This window comes from Dendrobates tinctorius, unplaced genomic scaffold (assembly GCF_039654945.1).
Source record: "Dendrobates tinctorius isolate UK_male_01 unplaced genomic scaffold, ASM3965494v1 ptg000033l, whole genome shotgun sequence".
NCBI classification, from domain to species: domain Eukaryota; kingdom Metazoa; phylum Chordata; class Amphibia; order Anura; family Dendrobatidae; genus Dendrobates; species Dendrobates tinctorius.
In genome coordinates, this window is record NW_027361701.1 from 13,949,266 (window position 1) to 13,963,829 (window position 14,564).

At 54.5% G+C, this 14,564-nt stretch overlaps 1 protein-coding gene across 5 annotated transcripts in view; it reads right to left on the bottom strand.

The window, feature by feature from the left end:
• Positions 1-13,173, bottom strand: part of DDX47 (DEAD-box helicase 47) — a 144,448-nt gene extending 131,275 nt beyond the window's left edge. Inside the window, exons 1-2 of one of the 5 annotated variants that reach the window (XM_073573000.1) lie at positions 12,816-13,173; positions 7,062-7,155 (exon numbers count right to left, since the gene is read on the bottom strand). In XM_073573000.1, the coding sequence (XP_073429101.1) occupies positions 7,062-7,155; positions 12,816-12,899 (178 nt within the window). In that variant the 5' untranslated portion in view covers positions 12,900-13,173. The remainder of the gene's footprint in view (positions 1-7,061; positions 7,156-12,815) is intronic. The other 4 variants (XM_073573001.1, XM_073572999.1, XM_073572996.1 and 1 more) reach the window with 4 other exon arrangements.
• Between the last annotated feature and the right edge of the window lie 1,391 nt (positions 13,174-14,564).

Here is a 14,564-nt window from a genome sequence, read left to right on the forward strand (position 1 = left end):
GGAGGACACACTGAGGAGGAGGAGGAGGAGGAGGAGGAGGAGGACACACTGAGGAGGAGGAGGAGGAGGAGGAGGACACACTGAGGAGGAGGAGGAGGAGGAGGAGGACACACTGAGGAGGAGGAGGAGGAGGAGGAGGAGGACACACTGAGGAGGAGGAGGAGGAGGAGGAGGACACACGGAGGAGGAGGAGGAGGAGGAGGACACACTGAGGAGGAGGAGGAGGAGGAGGAGGAGGACACACTGAGGAGGAGGAGGAGGAGGAGGAGGAGGAGGACACACTGAGGAGGAGGAGGAGGAGGAGGACACACGGAGGAGGAGGAGGAGGAGGAGGAGGACACACTGAGGAGGAGGAGGAGGAGGAGGAGGAGGAGGACACACTGAGGAGGAGGACACACTGAGGAGGAGGACACACTGAGGAGGAGGACACACTGAGGAGGAGGAGGAGGAGGACACACTGAGGAGGAGGAGGAGGAGGAGGACACACTGAGGAGGAGGACACACTGAGGAGGAGGACACACTGAGGAGGAGGAGGAGGAGGACACACTGAGGAGGAGGAGGAGGAGGACACACTGAGGAGGAGGAGGAGGAGGAGGAGGAGGAGGAGGAGGACACACGGAGGAGGAGGAGGAGGAGGAGGAGGACACACTGAGGAGGAGGAGGAGGAGGAGGAGGACACACTGAGGAGGAGGAGGAGGAGGAGGAGACACGGAGGAGGAGGAGGAGGAGACACGGAGGAGAAGGAGGAGGAGGAGGACACACTGAGGAGGAGGAGAAGGAGGAGGAGGAGGACACACTGAGGAGGAGGAGGAGGAGGAGGACACACTGAGGAGGAGGAGGAGGAGGAGGAGGAGGAGGAGGACGACACACTGAGGAGGAGGAGGAGGAGGAGGAGGAGGAGGACGACACACTGAGGAGGAGGAGGAGGACGACACACTGAGGAGGAGGAGGAGGAGGAGGAGGAGGACACACTGAGGAGGAGGAGGAGGAGGAGGAGGAGGAGGACACACTGAGGAGGAGGAGGAGGAGGAGGAGGAGACGGACACACTGAGGAGGAGGAGGAGGAGACGGACACACTGAGGAGGAGGAGGAGGAGACGGACACACTGAGGAGGAGGAGGAGGAGGAGGAGACGGACACACTGAGGAGGAGGAGGAGGAGGAGGAGGAGGAGACGGACACACTGAGGAGGAGGAGGAGGAGGAGGAGGAGACGGACACACTGAGGAGGAGGAGGAGGAGGAGGAGACGGACACACTGAGGAGGAGGAGGAGGAGGAGGAGGAGACGGACACACTGAGGAGGAGGAGGAGGAGGAGGAGGAGGAGGAGGAGGAGGAGGACACACTGAGGAGGAGGAGGAGGAGGAGGAGGAGAGGGACACACTGAGGAGGAGGAGGAGGAGGAGGAGGAGACGGACACACTGAGGAGGAGGAGGAGGAGGAGGAGGAGGACACACTGAGGAGGAGGAGGACACACTGAGGAGGAGGAGGAGGAGGAGGAGGAGGAGGAGGACACACTGAGGAGGAGGAGGAGGAGGAGGAGGACACACTGAGGAGGAGGAGGAGGAGGAGGAGGAGGACACACTGAGGAGGAGGAGGAGGAGGAGGACACACTGAGGAGGAGGAGGAGGAGGAGGAGGAGGAGACGGACACACTGAGGAGGAGGAGGAGGAGGAGGAGACGGACACACTGAGGAGGAGGAGGAGGAGGAGGAGGAGACGGACACACGGAGGAGGAGGAGGAGGACACACTGAGGAGGAGGAGGAGGACACACTGAGGAGGAGGACACACTGAGGAGGAGGAGGACACACTGAGGAGGAGGAGGACACACTGAGGAGGAGGAGGACACACTGAGGAGGAGGAGGAGGAGGAGGAGGAGGAGGAGGAGGACACACTGAGGAGGAGGAGGAGGAGGAGGACGAGGAGGAGGAGGAGGAGGACACACTGAGGAGGAGGAGGAGGAGGAGGAGGACACACTGAGGAGGAGGAGGAGGAGGAGGAGGACACACTGAGGAGGAGGAGGAGGAGGAGGAGGACACACTGAGGAGGAGGAGGAGGAGGAGGAGGACACACTGAGGAGGAGGAGGAGGAGGAGGAGGACACACTGAGGAGGAGGAGGAGGAGGAGGAGGAGGAGGAGGAGGACACACTGAGGAGGAGGAGGAGGAGGAGGAGGAGGACACACTGAGGAGGAGGAGGACACACTGAGGAGGAGGACACACTGAGGAGGAGGAGGAGGAGGAGGAGGAGGAAGACGAGGAGGAGGAGGAAGACGAGGAGGAGGAGGAAGACGACACACTGAGGAGGAGGAGGAGGAGGACACACTGAGGAGGAGGAGGAGGAGGAGGAGGACACACTGAGGAGGAGGAGGAGGAGGAGGAGGAGGAGGAGGACACACTGAGGAGGAGGAGGAGGAGGAGGAGGAGGAGGAGGACACACTGAGGAGGAGGAGGAGGAGGAGGAGGAGGAGGAGGACACACTGAGGAGGAGGAGGAGGAGGAGGAGGAGGACACACTGAGGAGGAGGAGGAGGAGGTGGAGGAGGAGGAGGACACACTGAGGAGGAGGAGGAGGAGGAGGAGGAGGAGGACACACTGAGGAGGAGGAGGAGGAGGAGGACACACTGAGGAGGAGGAGGAGGACACACTGAGGAGGAGGAGGAGGACACACTGAGGAGGAAGAGGAGGACACACTGAGGAGGAGGAGGAGGACACACTGAGGAGGAAGAGGAGGACACACTGAGGAGGAGGAGGAGGAGGAGGAGGACACACTGAGGAGGAGGAGGAGGAGGAGGAGGACACACTGAGGAGGAGGAGGAGGAGGAGGAGGACACACTGAGGAGGAGGAGGAGGAGGAGGAGGACACACTGAGGAGGAGGAGGAGGAGGAGGACACACTGAGGAGGAGGAGGAGGAGGACACACTGAGGAGGAGGAGGAGGAGGAGGACACACTGAGGAGGAGGAGGACACACTGAGGAGGAGGAGGAGGACACACTGAGGAGGAGGAGGAGGAGGAGGAGGAGGAGGAGACACTGAGGAGGAGGAGGAGGACACACTGAGGAGGAGGAGGAGGAGGAGGAGGAGGAGGAGGAGGAGGAGGAGGAGGAGGACACTGAGGAGGAGGAGGAGGAGGAGGAGGACACACTGAGGAGGAGGAGGAGGAGGAGGAGGAGGAGGAGGACACACTGATGAGGAGGAGGAGGAGGAGGAGGAGGAGGAGGAGGAGGAGGACACACTGATGAGGAGGAGGAGGAGGAGGAGGAGGAGGAGGACACACTGATGAGGAGGAGGAGGAGGAGGAGGAGGAGGACACACTGATGAGGAGGAGGAGGAGGAGGAGGAGGAGGACACACTGAGGAGGAGGAGGAGGAGGAGGAGGACACACTGAGGAGGAGGAGGAGGAGGAGGAGGAGGAGGAGGAGGAGGACACACGGAGGAGGAGGAGGAGGAGGAGGAGGACACACTGAGGAGGAGGAGGAGGACACACTGAGGAGGAGGAGGAGGAGGACACACTGAGGAGGAGGAGGAGGAGGAGGACACACTGAGGAGGAGGAGGAGGAGGAGGAGACGGACACACTGAGGAGGAGGAGGAGGAGGAGGAGACGGACACACTGAGGAGGAGGAGGAGGAGACGGACACACTGAGGAGGAGGAGGAGGAGGAGGAGGACACACTGAGGAGGAGGAGGAGGAGGAGGAGGACACACTGAGGAGGAGGAGGAGGAGGACACACTGAGGAGGAGGAGGAGGAGGAGGACACACTGAGGAGGAGGAGGAGGAGGAGGACACACTGAGGAGGAGGAGGAGGAGGAGGACACACTGAGGAGGAGGAGGAGGAGGAGGACACACTGAGGAGGAGGAGGAGGAGGAGGACACACTGAGGAGGAGGAGGAGGAGGAGGACACACTGAGGAGGAGGAGGAGGACACACTGAGGAGGAGGAGGAGGAGGAGGAGGAGGACACACTGAGGAGGAGGAGGAGGACACACTGAGGAGGAGGAGGAGGAGGAGGAGGAGGAGGAGGACACACTGAGGAGGAGGAGGAGGAGGAGGACACACTGAGGAGGAGGAGGAGGACACACTGAGGAGGAGGAGGAGGACACACTGAGGAGGACACACTGAGGAGGAGGAGGAGGACACACTGAGGAGGAGGAGGAGGACACACTGAGGAGGAGGAGGAGGAGGAGGAGGAGGAGGACACACTGAGGAGGAGGAGGAGGAGGAGGAGGACACACTGAGGAGGAGGAGGACGACACACTGAGGAGGAGGAGGAGGAGGAGGAGGACACACGGAGGAGGAGGAGGAGGAGACACGGAGGAGGAGGAGGACACACTGAGGAGGAGGAGGACACACTGAGGAGGAGGACACACTGAGGACGAGGAGGAGGAGGAGGACACACTGAGGAGGAGGAGGAGGAGGACACACTGAGGAGGAGGAGGAGGAGGAGGAGGACACACGGAGGAGGAGGAGGAGGAGGAGGACACACTGAGGAGGAGGAGGAGGAGGACACACTGAGGAGGAGGAGGAGGAGGAGGACACACTGAGGAGGAGGAGGAGGAGGAGGACACACTGAGGAGGAGGAGGAGGAGGACACACTGAGGAGGAGGAGGAGGAGGACACACTGAGGAGGAGGAGGAGGAGGAGGACACACTGAGGAGGAGGAGGAGGAGGAGGACACACTGAGGAGGACACACTGAGGAGGAGGAGGAGGAGGAGGAGGAGGAGGACACACTGAGGAGGAGGAGGAGGAGGAGGAGGACACACTGAGGAGGAGGAGGAGGAGGAGGAGGAGGAGGACACACTGAGGAGGAGGAGGAGGAGGAGGAGGAGGACACACTGAGGAGGAGGAGGAGGAGGAGGAGGACACACTGAGGAGGAGGAGGAGGAGGAGGAGGACACACTGAGGAGGAGGAGGAGGAGGAGGAGGAGGAGGAGGACACCACACTGAGGAGGAGGAGGAGGAGGACGACACACTGAGGAGGAGGAGGAGGAGGACACACTGAGGAGGAGGAGGAGGAGGACACACTGAGGAGGAGGAGGAGGAGGAGGAGGAGGACACACTGAGGAGGAGGAGGAGGAGGAGGACACACTGAGGAGGAGGAGGAGGAGGAGGACACACTGAGGAGGAGGAGGAGGAGGAGGAGGAGGAGGACACACTGAGGAGGAGGAGGAGGAGGAGGAGGACACCACACTGAGGAGGAGGAGGAGGAGGAGGAGGACACCACACTGAGGAGGAGGAGGAGGAGGAGGAGACCACACTGAGGAGGAGGAGGAGGAGGAGGAGGAGGAGGAGGAGGACACACTGAGGAGGAGGAGGAGGACACACGGAGGAGGAGGAGGAGGAGGAGGACACACGGAGGAGGAGGAGGAGGAGGAGGACACACTGAGGAGGAGGAGGAGGACACACTGAGGAGGAGGAGGAGGAGGAGGACACACTGAGGAGGAGGAGGAGGAGGAGGAGGACACACTGAGGAGGAGGAGGAGGAGGAGGAGGACACACTGAGGAGGAGGAGGAGGAGGAGGAGGAGGAGGAGGAGGACACACTGAGGAGGAGGAGGAGGAGGAGGACACACTGAGGAGGAGGAGGAGGAGGAGGAGGAGGACACACTGAGGAGGAGGAGGAGGACACACTGAGGAGGAGGAGGAGGAGGAGGAGGACACACTGAGGAGGAGGAGGAGGAGGAGGAGGACACACTGAGGAGGAGGAGGAGGAGGAGGAGGAGGAGGAGGAGGAGGAGGAGGACACACTGAGGAGGAGGAGGAGGAGGAGGAGGAGGAGGAGGACACACTGAGGAGGAGGAGGAGGAGGAGGAGGAGGAGGAGGACACACTGAGGAGGAGGAGGAGGACGACGAGGAGGACGACACACTGAGGAGGAGGAGGAAGAGGAGGAGGAGGAGGAGGAGGAGGAGGAGGAGGAGGAGGAGGAGGACACACTGAGGAGGAGGAGGAGGAGGAGGACACACTGAGGAGGAGGAGGAGGAGGAGGACACACTGAGGAGGAGGAGGAGGAGGACACACTGAGGAGGAGGAGGAGGAGGAGGAGGAGGACACACTGAGGAGGAGGAGGAGGAGGAGGAGGAGGACACACTGAGGAGGAGGAGGAGGAGGAGGAGGACACACTGAGGAGGAGGAGGAGGAGGAGGACACACTGAGGAGGAGGAGGAGGAGGACACACTGAGGAGGAGGAGGAGGAGGACACACTGAGGAGGAGGAGGAGGAGGAGGAGGAGGACACACTGAGGAGAAGGAGGACGACGACGACACACTGAGGAGAAGGAGGACGACGACGACACACTGAGGAGAAGGAGGACAACGACGACACACTGAGGAGAAGGAGGACAACGACGACACACTGAGGAGAAGGAGGACGACGACGACACACTGAGGAGAAGGAGGACGACGACGACACACTGAGGAGAAGGAGGACGACGACGACACACTGAGGAGAAGGAGGACGACGACGGCACACTGAGGAGAAGGAGGACGACGACGACACACTGAGAAGGAGGACGACGACAACACACTGAGGAGAAGTAGGACGACGACATACTGAGGAGAAGTAGGACGACGACATACTGAGGAGAAGTAGGACGACGACATACTGAGGAGAAGTAGGACGACGACATACTGAGGAGAAGTAGGACGACGTCACACTGAGGACACTCGTGACGTGTTTTCAAGTACATGTTTGAACAATAATGTGTGAATGAGGCCTAATATAAAGCACTCACTAAAAAATGTTAACCAGCAATTAGTTGTAGGATTTGCAACTTTTCGATGGTAGTAAATTCCTCCCTTTGTAATCAGCTTATAATCAAGGATTCCTTCAAAACACACCCAAAGTAGACAACCTCTTTAAAAGAAAGGTAGACTCAACATGCCTTAAAGGGAACCTGTCACCAGTTTTTTCTGGTGACAGGTTCACTTTCATATTTGCTAATAAATCTGCACTTTACATTAACTGCTGCCTAGTGGCAGACTCATCATCTGCAGCTGACCGCACAGCAGACAGATCACAACACACTGTCCCAATAAGCGCAGTACGGGTGTTCGTTTTTATACAGCTCACCTTGAAGGGCCACAGGAATGGCTTCTATCTGAATCTTGGTTGGTTTTTTCCATCCGAGTTGTTCACACGTTTCACATAAAACATCTGTTACTCCCTGCCACAGAAGTAGGATTATAAACGTCATTATAGGCACCATAACTTTATTTACTGATAATCCACAAAATTTTAAGTAATTAACCCCTTAGTGATGGAGCCAATTTGGTACTTAATGACCAGGTCAATTATTACAATTTTGACCACTGTCACTTTATGAGGTTATAACTCTGGAACGGTTTCTGATTCTGATGACCCCTTCACGTGATCGAGGGTAGCCAATGGGTCAGCATGACAACCAGAGGTCTCCTGCAGACCTCTATGGTTGTCAGTCAGACTGCTATGAGCGCCACCCACTGGTAGGCGCTCATAGCAAGTCTGCTACATACAGGCGATCTGTTCATCGACTGTATGTAGCAGAGCCGATCAGTTTATGGCAGCTTCTAGTCTCCCATGGAGACAATTGAAGCATGCCAAAAAGTAAAAAAAAAAAAGCTTTTAAAAATATTTTAAAAAATATAAAAGTTCAAATCGCCTCCCTTTCGCCCCATTCAAAATTAAAAAAAAAAAAATCCAACATACACATTTGGTATCGCCGCGTTCAGAATTGTCAGATTAATATAAAAATTAAACCGATTGCTAAACGGCATATCAAGAAAAAACTTCAAAAGATCAGAATTAGATTTTTTTTTTGGTTGCGGCAACACTGCATTAAATTGCAATAACGGGCAATCAAAAGATTACATCTGCACCAAAATGGTATAATTAAAAACGTTAGCCCGGCACGCAGAAGATAAGCCCTCACCCAACCCGAGATCACAAAAACTGGAGACGCTACGAGTATAGGAAAATGGTGCATTTTTTTTTTAAACTTTGGATTTTTTCATCACCACTTAAATAAACAAGAACCTAGACATGTTTGGTGTCTATGAATCCGTAATGACCTGGAGAATCATAATAGCAAGTCAATTTTAGCATTTGGTGAACCTGGTAAAAAAAAACCCCAAACAGTTGTTTTTTTCAATTTCACTGCAATTTTTTTCCCGTTTTTGAGTACACGATATGGTAAAACCAATGGTGCGCTTGAGCATTGAATTGCAAGGTCCTTTTGCCTCTTACACGCATGCGCCAGCACGGACACGTGACCGTAAGGTCCTGGAGATGAGATTTCCGGTTTATTTGTTTACGCATGCTCCATAACGTATTGTGCAGGTCTTACCGCTGACTGCTGTGTGACTCTCTGCACATGCGCTCAAGTGTTTGCGGGAGCGTTTAGTATAACTCAGACCAGAAAGTGTTCATTCATTCCTTTTTACGTAGACCAACATGTGACCCATAAGATCCTTGAGTATTTCCGGTCTGTTCATCTGCGTGTGCTTGGTTCCATGCTATGCAGGTCCTATTGTTGGTTGTCGTCTCGCACGTGCGCCATCTTAATGGGGGTAAGAGTGTTTATGGATGTAACCTAAACAACACCAAATAGGAAGTGACCATTTTTCTTGCGCACACACATACCTGCGTATTCACTATCCCTGGACGCCTCCTACACCTGTCCTATTGGTAATTTACATAAAGCTGACAAGTTCCTTTTCTGTCCACTTTCTCTTGAGAAAGCCACGCTGTGTAGTGATACGCGTGGGATTCCTTCCGCTCCACATACCATGATATGACCGAGTGAGGAGTTTGTTCGTTCATGGTTAAAGGAGCTATTCTCATGTCTTGCATTCTTTGAGTTTTGAGCTTCTGATATATTGTGCTGTATATATGGTATTTTTTCATAGTGTGCTTTATCTTAGTACACCCCTGATGCACATAGTGGAAGAGACTGGTGGGCACATATATGACTCTCCAGGTTGTTGCCCATCTGTAAGCCAGTCTTTGTTTTTTAATTGTTGTTAATCTATTTCTTGTTTTTGCTTGTCTATTTAAAACATTTTTGAATAAAGCTAAATGTAGCTATATGTCGTATATATTCAGTGGTGATCCTTGCCGCTGTGCGCTACTTCTCCTTGTAATTTGTGCATATCTGATCAGCGTGTGGTCAGTGATCCCAGCCATATTTATAGTAGAAAGGTGGTTTTAATGAATTGCAGTACATACATACAGACGTTTCGGTCTAGGACCTTCATCAATGTACAATAAGTTGTACTGTGAGCTCTTAGTGACTGGGCTTTAAGGGAGATACCAATACTGCAATGGTTTGGTCCATCAGAAGATTCTAGAAATGTAAGGGCTCCACTGAGTCTACAGGATGTGTATTGTAGGTTATCTTCTGCTTAGGAAAACAACAGCCACAGTTCCACTAGCTGTTGACACAAGCCTAAATTAGAGTATGGTCCAGGTACATCACAAGACATTGCAAAGTATTGGGGGAAGGAGACATGGTTAATTTACAGCAAATACAACCAGAGAAAAGTTAACTGACATATTATACAAAATACAGGACAGGGCAAAACTACAAATCATGACAAGCGTTGGATACTGCGGTGGATACTGCGTCCACTTGTTATACAGAACCACGTGGGACGGCCGCAGGTGCCTCCTTGCAGTATTGGTATCTCCCTTAAAGCCCAGTCACTAAGAGCTCACAGTACAACTTATTGTACATTGATGAAGGTCCTAGACCGAAACGTCTGTATGTATGTACTGCAATTCATTAAAATCACCTTTCTGCATCAGAATCTTTTTGGTGTGTGCCAAGTCTATATAAATTGAAGTTCACGGATTGGGATCCTACTTGTGCACCACCTCCGGTTACCAGGGTTGCGTCAACGGTTTTGTTCTAATATTTATAGTAGGGCCTCAGTATTGTTTCTATGGGAAATGTTATGGCACCCAGAGTGCTGCCACACAGCTCTGATCACGGAGCTGTGTGGAGTCACCGCGTCCTATACATTGTACGGTGACATTTCTCTCGCGGACGCTTGTCATGATTTGTAGTTTTGCCCTGTCCTGTATTTTGTATAATATGTCAGCTAACTTTTCTCTGGTTGTATTTGCTGTAAATTAACCATGTCTCCTTCCCCCAATACTTTGCAATGTCTTGTGATGTACCTGGACCATAATCTAATTTAGGCTTGTGTCAACAGCTAGTGGAACTGTGGCTATTGTTTTCCTAAGCAGAAGATAACCTACAATACACATCCTGTAGACTCAGTGGAGCCCTTACATTTCTAGAATCTTCTGATGGACCAAACCATTGAATAGTAGGTGTGACCCCTACCCCCCTTCAGATGGGCTGATCCCAGGAGCCCTGACAATACATTCTTCTTTTAAGATCAGTTGTGATTTGAGTGCGGATGTGGAAGGAGTCACGAACTGAGTTGAGGCCAGCTCGTGACGTCCGTGGGATTGTGTGGAATCCTGTGGACTATTGCAAGGATTATTGTTATCGTATCTGGCACAAGGACTATCGTGAGGTGCCCGGATTTGTTTCCATTGTGTAGACTTATTGTGGACTTCTCAAGGACTCCAAGGACATTATGGATATTTGATGTTGTATGCTCCCTGCCTTAATAAATCTCGTTGGATCGTCCCTCGGCCTGTTGTCCCTTCTTGCTCTGTCGTATACCGCGTCACAACGCTCACGTCTCCACACGATAGACATGGAGCGGTCTGGAGAGACACGCCCCATGTCCATCTCCACGGGCGTCTGTGGATGTATAGTGGACACACTACTGGAAAGCCCCCACTACGCTGTAACATCCGGCAGCTGCAGAAGTACACAGCGTCCACCCCGCAGTCATTACTGACGTCTGCACACAACCCAAGGAAGGAAGACGGAGGCGACACAGCATCCACCCCGCAGTCATTACTGACCGTCTGCACACAACCCAAGGAAGGAAGACGGAGGCGACACAGCGTCCACCCCGCAGCCATTACTGACCGTCCGCACTCAACCCAAGGAAGGAAGACGGAGGCGACACAGCGTCCACCCCGCAGCCATTACTGACCGTCGGCACACAACCAAAGGAAGGAAGACGGAGGCGACACAGCGTCCACCCCGCAGCCATTACTGACCGTCGGCACACAACCAAAGGAAGGAAGATGGAGGCGACCCAGCGTCCACCCGAAAGCCATTACGGACCGTCTGCACACAACCCAAGGAAGGAAGAAGGCGGCGACCCAGCGTCCACCCCGCAGACATTACTGACCATCGGCACACAACCCAAGGAAGGAAGATGAAGGCGACACAGCGTCCACCCCGCAGACATTACTGACCGTCCACACTCAACCCAAGGAAGGCGACCCAGCGTCCACCCCGCAGCGTCCACCCCGCAGCCATTACTGACCGTCTACACACAACCCAAGGAAGGAAGATGAAGGCGACCCAGCGTCCACCCCGCAGCCATAACTGACCGTCTGCGCACAACACAAGGAAGGAAGACGGAGGCGACACAGCGTCCACTCCGCAGCCATAACTGACCGTCTGCGCACAACACAAGGAAGGAAGACGGAGGCGACACAGCGTCCACCCCGCAGCCATTACTGACCGTCTGCACTCAACCCAAGGAAGGAAGATGAAGGCGACCCAGCGTCCACCCCGCAGCCATTACTGACCGTCTGCACACAATCCAAGGAAGGAGGACTGAAGCGACACAGCGTCCACCCCGCAGCCATTACTAACCGTCTTCACACAACCCAAGGAAGGAAGACTGAAGCGACACAGCGTCCACCCCGCAGCCATTACTGACCGTCCGCACTCAACCCAAGGAAGGAGGACTGAAGCGACACAGCGTCCACCCCGCAGCCATTACTAACAGTCTTCACACAACCCAAGGAAGGAAGACTGAAGCGACACAGCGTCCACCCCGCAGCCATTACTGACCGTCCGCACTCAACCCAAGGAAGGAAGATGAAGGCGACCCAGCGTCCACCCCGCAGCCATTACTGACCGTCTGCACACAACCCAAGGAAGGAAGACGGAGGCGACCCAGCGTCCACCCCGCAGCCAAGGAAGGAAGACGGAGGCGACACAGCCTCCACCCCGCAGCCATTACTGACCGCCCACACACAACCCAAGGAAGGAACATGGAGGCGACCCAGCTTCCACCCGGGAGCCATTACTGACCGTATGCACACAACCCAAGGAAGGAAAACGGAGGCGATACAGCGTCCACCCTGCAGCCATTACTGACCGTCCGCACTCAACCCAAGGAAGGCGACCCAGCGTCCATCCCGCAGCCATTACTGACCGTCCGCACACAACTCAAGGAAGGAAGACGGAGGCGACACAGCCTCCACCCCGCAGCCATTACTGACCGTCTGCACACAACCCAAAGGAAGGAAGGAAGATGGAGGAGACACAGTGTCGGCTAGAACAGGTTTCCCCAACTCCAGTCCTCAATGCCTACAAACAGGTCATGTCTTCAGGATTTACCTTGTATTGTACAGGTGACTCAATTATCACCTGTACAATACAAGGGAAATCCAGAAAACATGACCTGTTGGTGGGCCTTGAGGACTGGAGTTGAGGAACCCTGTTCTAGAAGCAGCCCCACGCAGCAATACTGCTCCTGCGGTCACTTTGGAGGGATCAATGACACCAAACAACATCGACCCGCAAGAGCCTGCTACATGCTGGGAGCTGTAGTTAACCAGAGAAAACAAGTGTTACACGCTGCAAACAGAAGCTCCGCAGCCGCCATCCCAAGGGAGCCACATTCCAGCGGCATTTCGTGGACAAATAACACTAGAAACAGTAAAGCGAGCGCCCAGCACCTGCCTCCGCCGCCCGGGCCTCACCAGATCTCCAAACGTCTTGTCTTTTTCCTCAGCTGCTGTGGTGTCCACGTGCGCCGCCATGTTGCTTCAGTTTTCTCCCAGCGCGCCGGAACACGTCACATGACCGGATGTTCCTGGTCGTTTCTCGGGCATGCGCTGTTGCTAAGATACAGAATGTAACGTTGGGTGTAGTGATGGAATGAGGCGTTACACGGAGTGACGTCATGGGCACGTATCGTCACCTCTCACGAGACACTAGTCTATATAAGAATTCTTCTCTCCATGTCTTGAGCTTGAATCACCCTGTTACTGAGCTGCCAGGAGGAGACCCTTCCCTTCAGTCAGGGTAAATGCTAGACTGTATGGGCTCCTTCCAGGTGTGATGTCAGTTCTGGGGGCGTGTCATACCAGGGGGGGCGTGTTCTGACAGCAAAGGCAGGAAGAGAAGACGCCATTACACATGTCCCTGCCGTCTAGTGCAGGGAGAGAAGCCTCCATTACATACTGTCTTAGCTGTCTCTATGGTGCCGGCGTCTGTGAGCAGTGTGGAGTTAGGTCAGCCGCGTTGGTGACAGGCAGGAGGGTTTAGTAACAGGTTGGTGTCTTCTTAGATGTGTCGGGATCCCTCAGATATCTCTTTCATCTGAAGGACCGATGTTCTTGGGTGTAAGGCACCATATGTCTCTAATTGATTGCTCCGTCGAGAAGAATAACTCAGACACAAGCTGTATAATACAACTCGGGATGCCTGCTGCGCACCTCTGCTTATCAGTTAGGCTTCCATCTTTTATAGCAAAGAATTTAGATATCTACAGACATGCGCAATATAAAATGATTTCACAACTTGTTTTCTACAAAGAAAGTCATATAGGCTAAAAAACAGGAGTATTTGACCTTGGTTCGCAAGGGAGATGTCTGAGACATATCGAAGAAAAGATAAAGTTCAGCAGAATTCATTTAACTCATTCAGTTCTTATCAGATGTTTGGTTGATGGGGCTGATACTTGGGGCTAACTAGTGGGATTTGGGGGCTTACCTGGGAGCTGTTGGGCTCCCGGAGGGGAGGGGGAATTAATGCACGCTGGTTGGGTCGGGGGGTTAATGCATGCTTACGGGCTCTATTTGGGTTCGGGGGGGGTGTTAATGCACGCTTTTGGGTAGGGGTTAATGCATGCTTACGGGGTCTGTTTAGGGTCTGGAGGAGTTAATGCTTGTGGGGTCTGCTTGGGCTCCCAGAGGGGTTAATGCATGCTTGCAAGGTCTATTTGGGGTCCGGGGGGTTAATGCATGCTTGTGGGGTCTGTTTGGGGCAGGGGGCTTGGGATATATAATGCACACTTGTGGGGTCTGGTTGTACTTTGGGGTGTTCTAATGCATGGGTGGGGGGTTAATGCATGCTTGTGCGGTCTGGTTGTACTTTGGGGGGGTTCTAATATATGCTTGTGGAGTCTGTTTGGAGCAGGGGGGTGGGGGTTAATGCACACTTACGGGTCTGGTTGTGCTTCGGGGGTACTAATGCATGCTTACGGGTCTGGTGGGGTCCGGGGAGGGTTAATGCATGCTTGTGGGGTCTGGCTGTACTTTTGGGGGGGTTCTAATGCATGCTTGTGGAGTATGTTTGGGGCAGGGGGTTAATCCACGCTTACGGGTCTGGTGGGGTCCGGGGGGGTTAATGCATGCTTCTGGGGTCTGGTTGGGGGTGGTGGGGTTAATGCACGCTTGTGGGGTCTGGTTGTACTTCGGGTG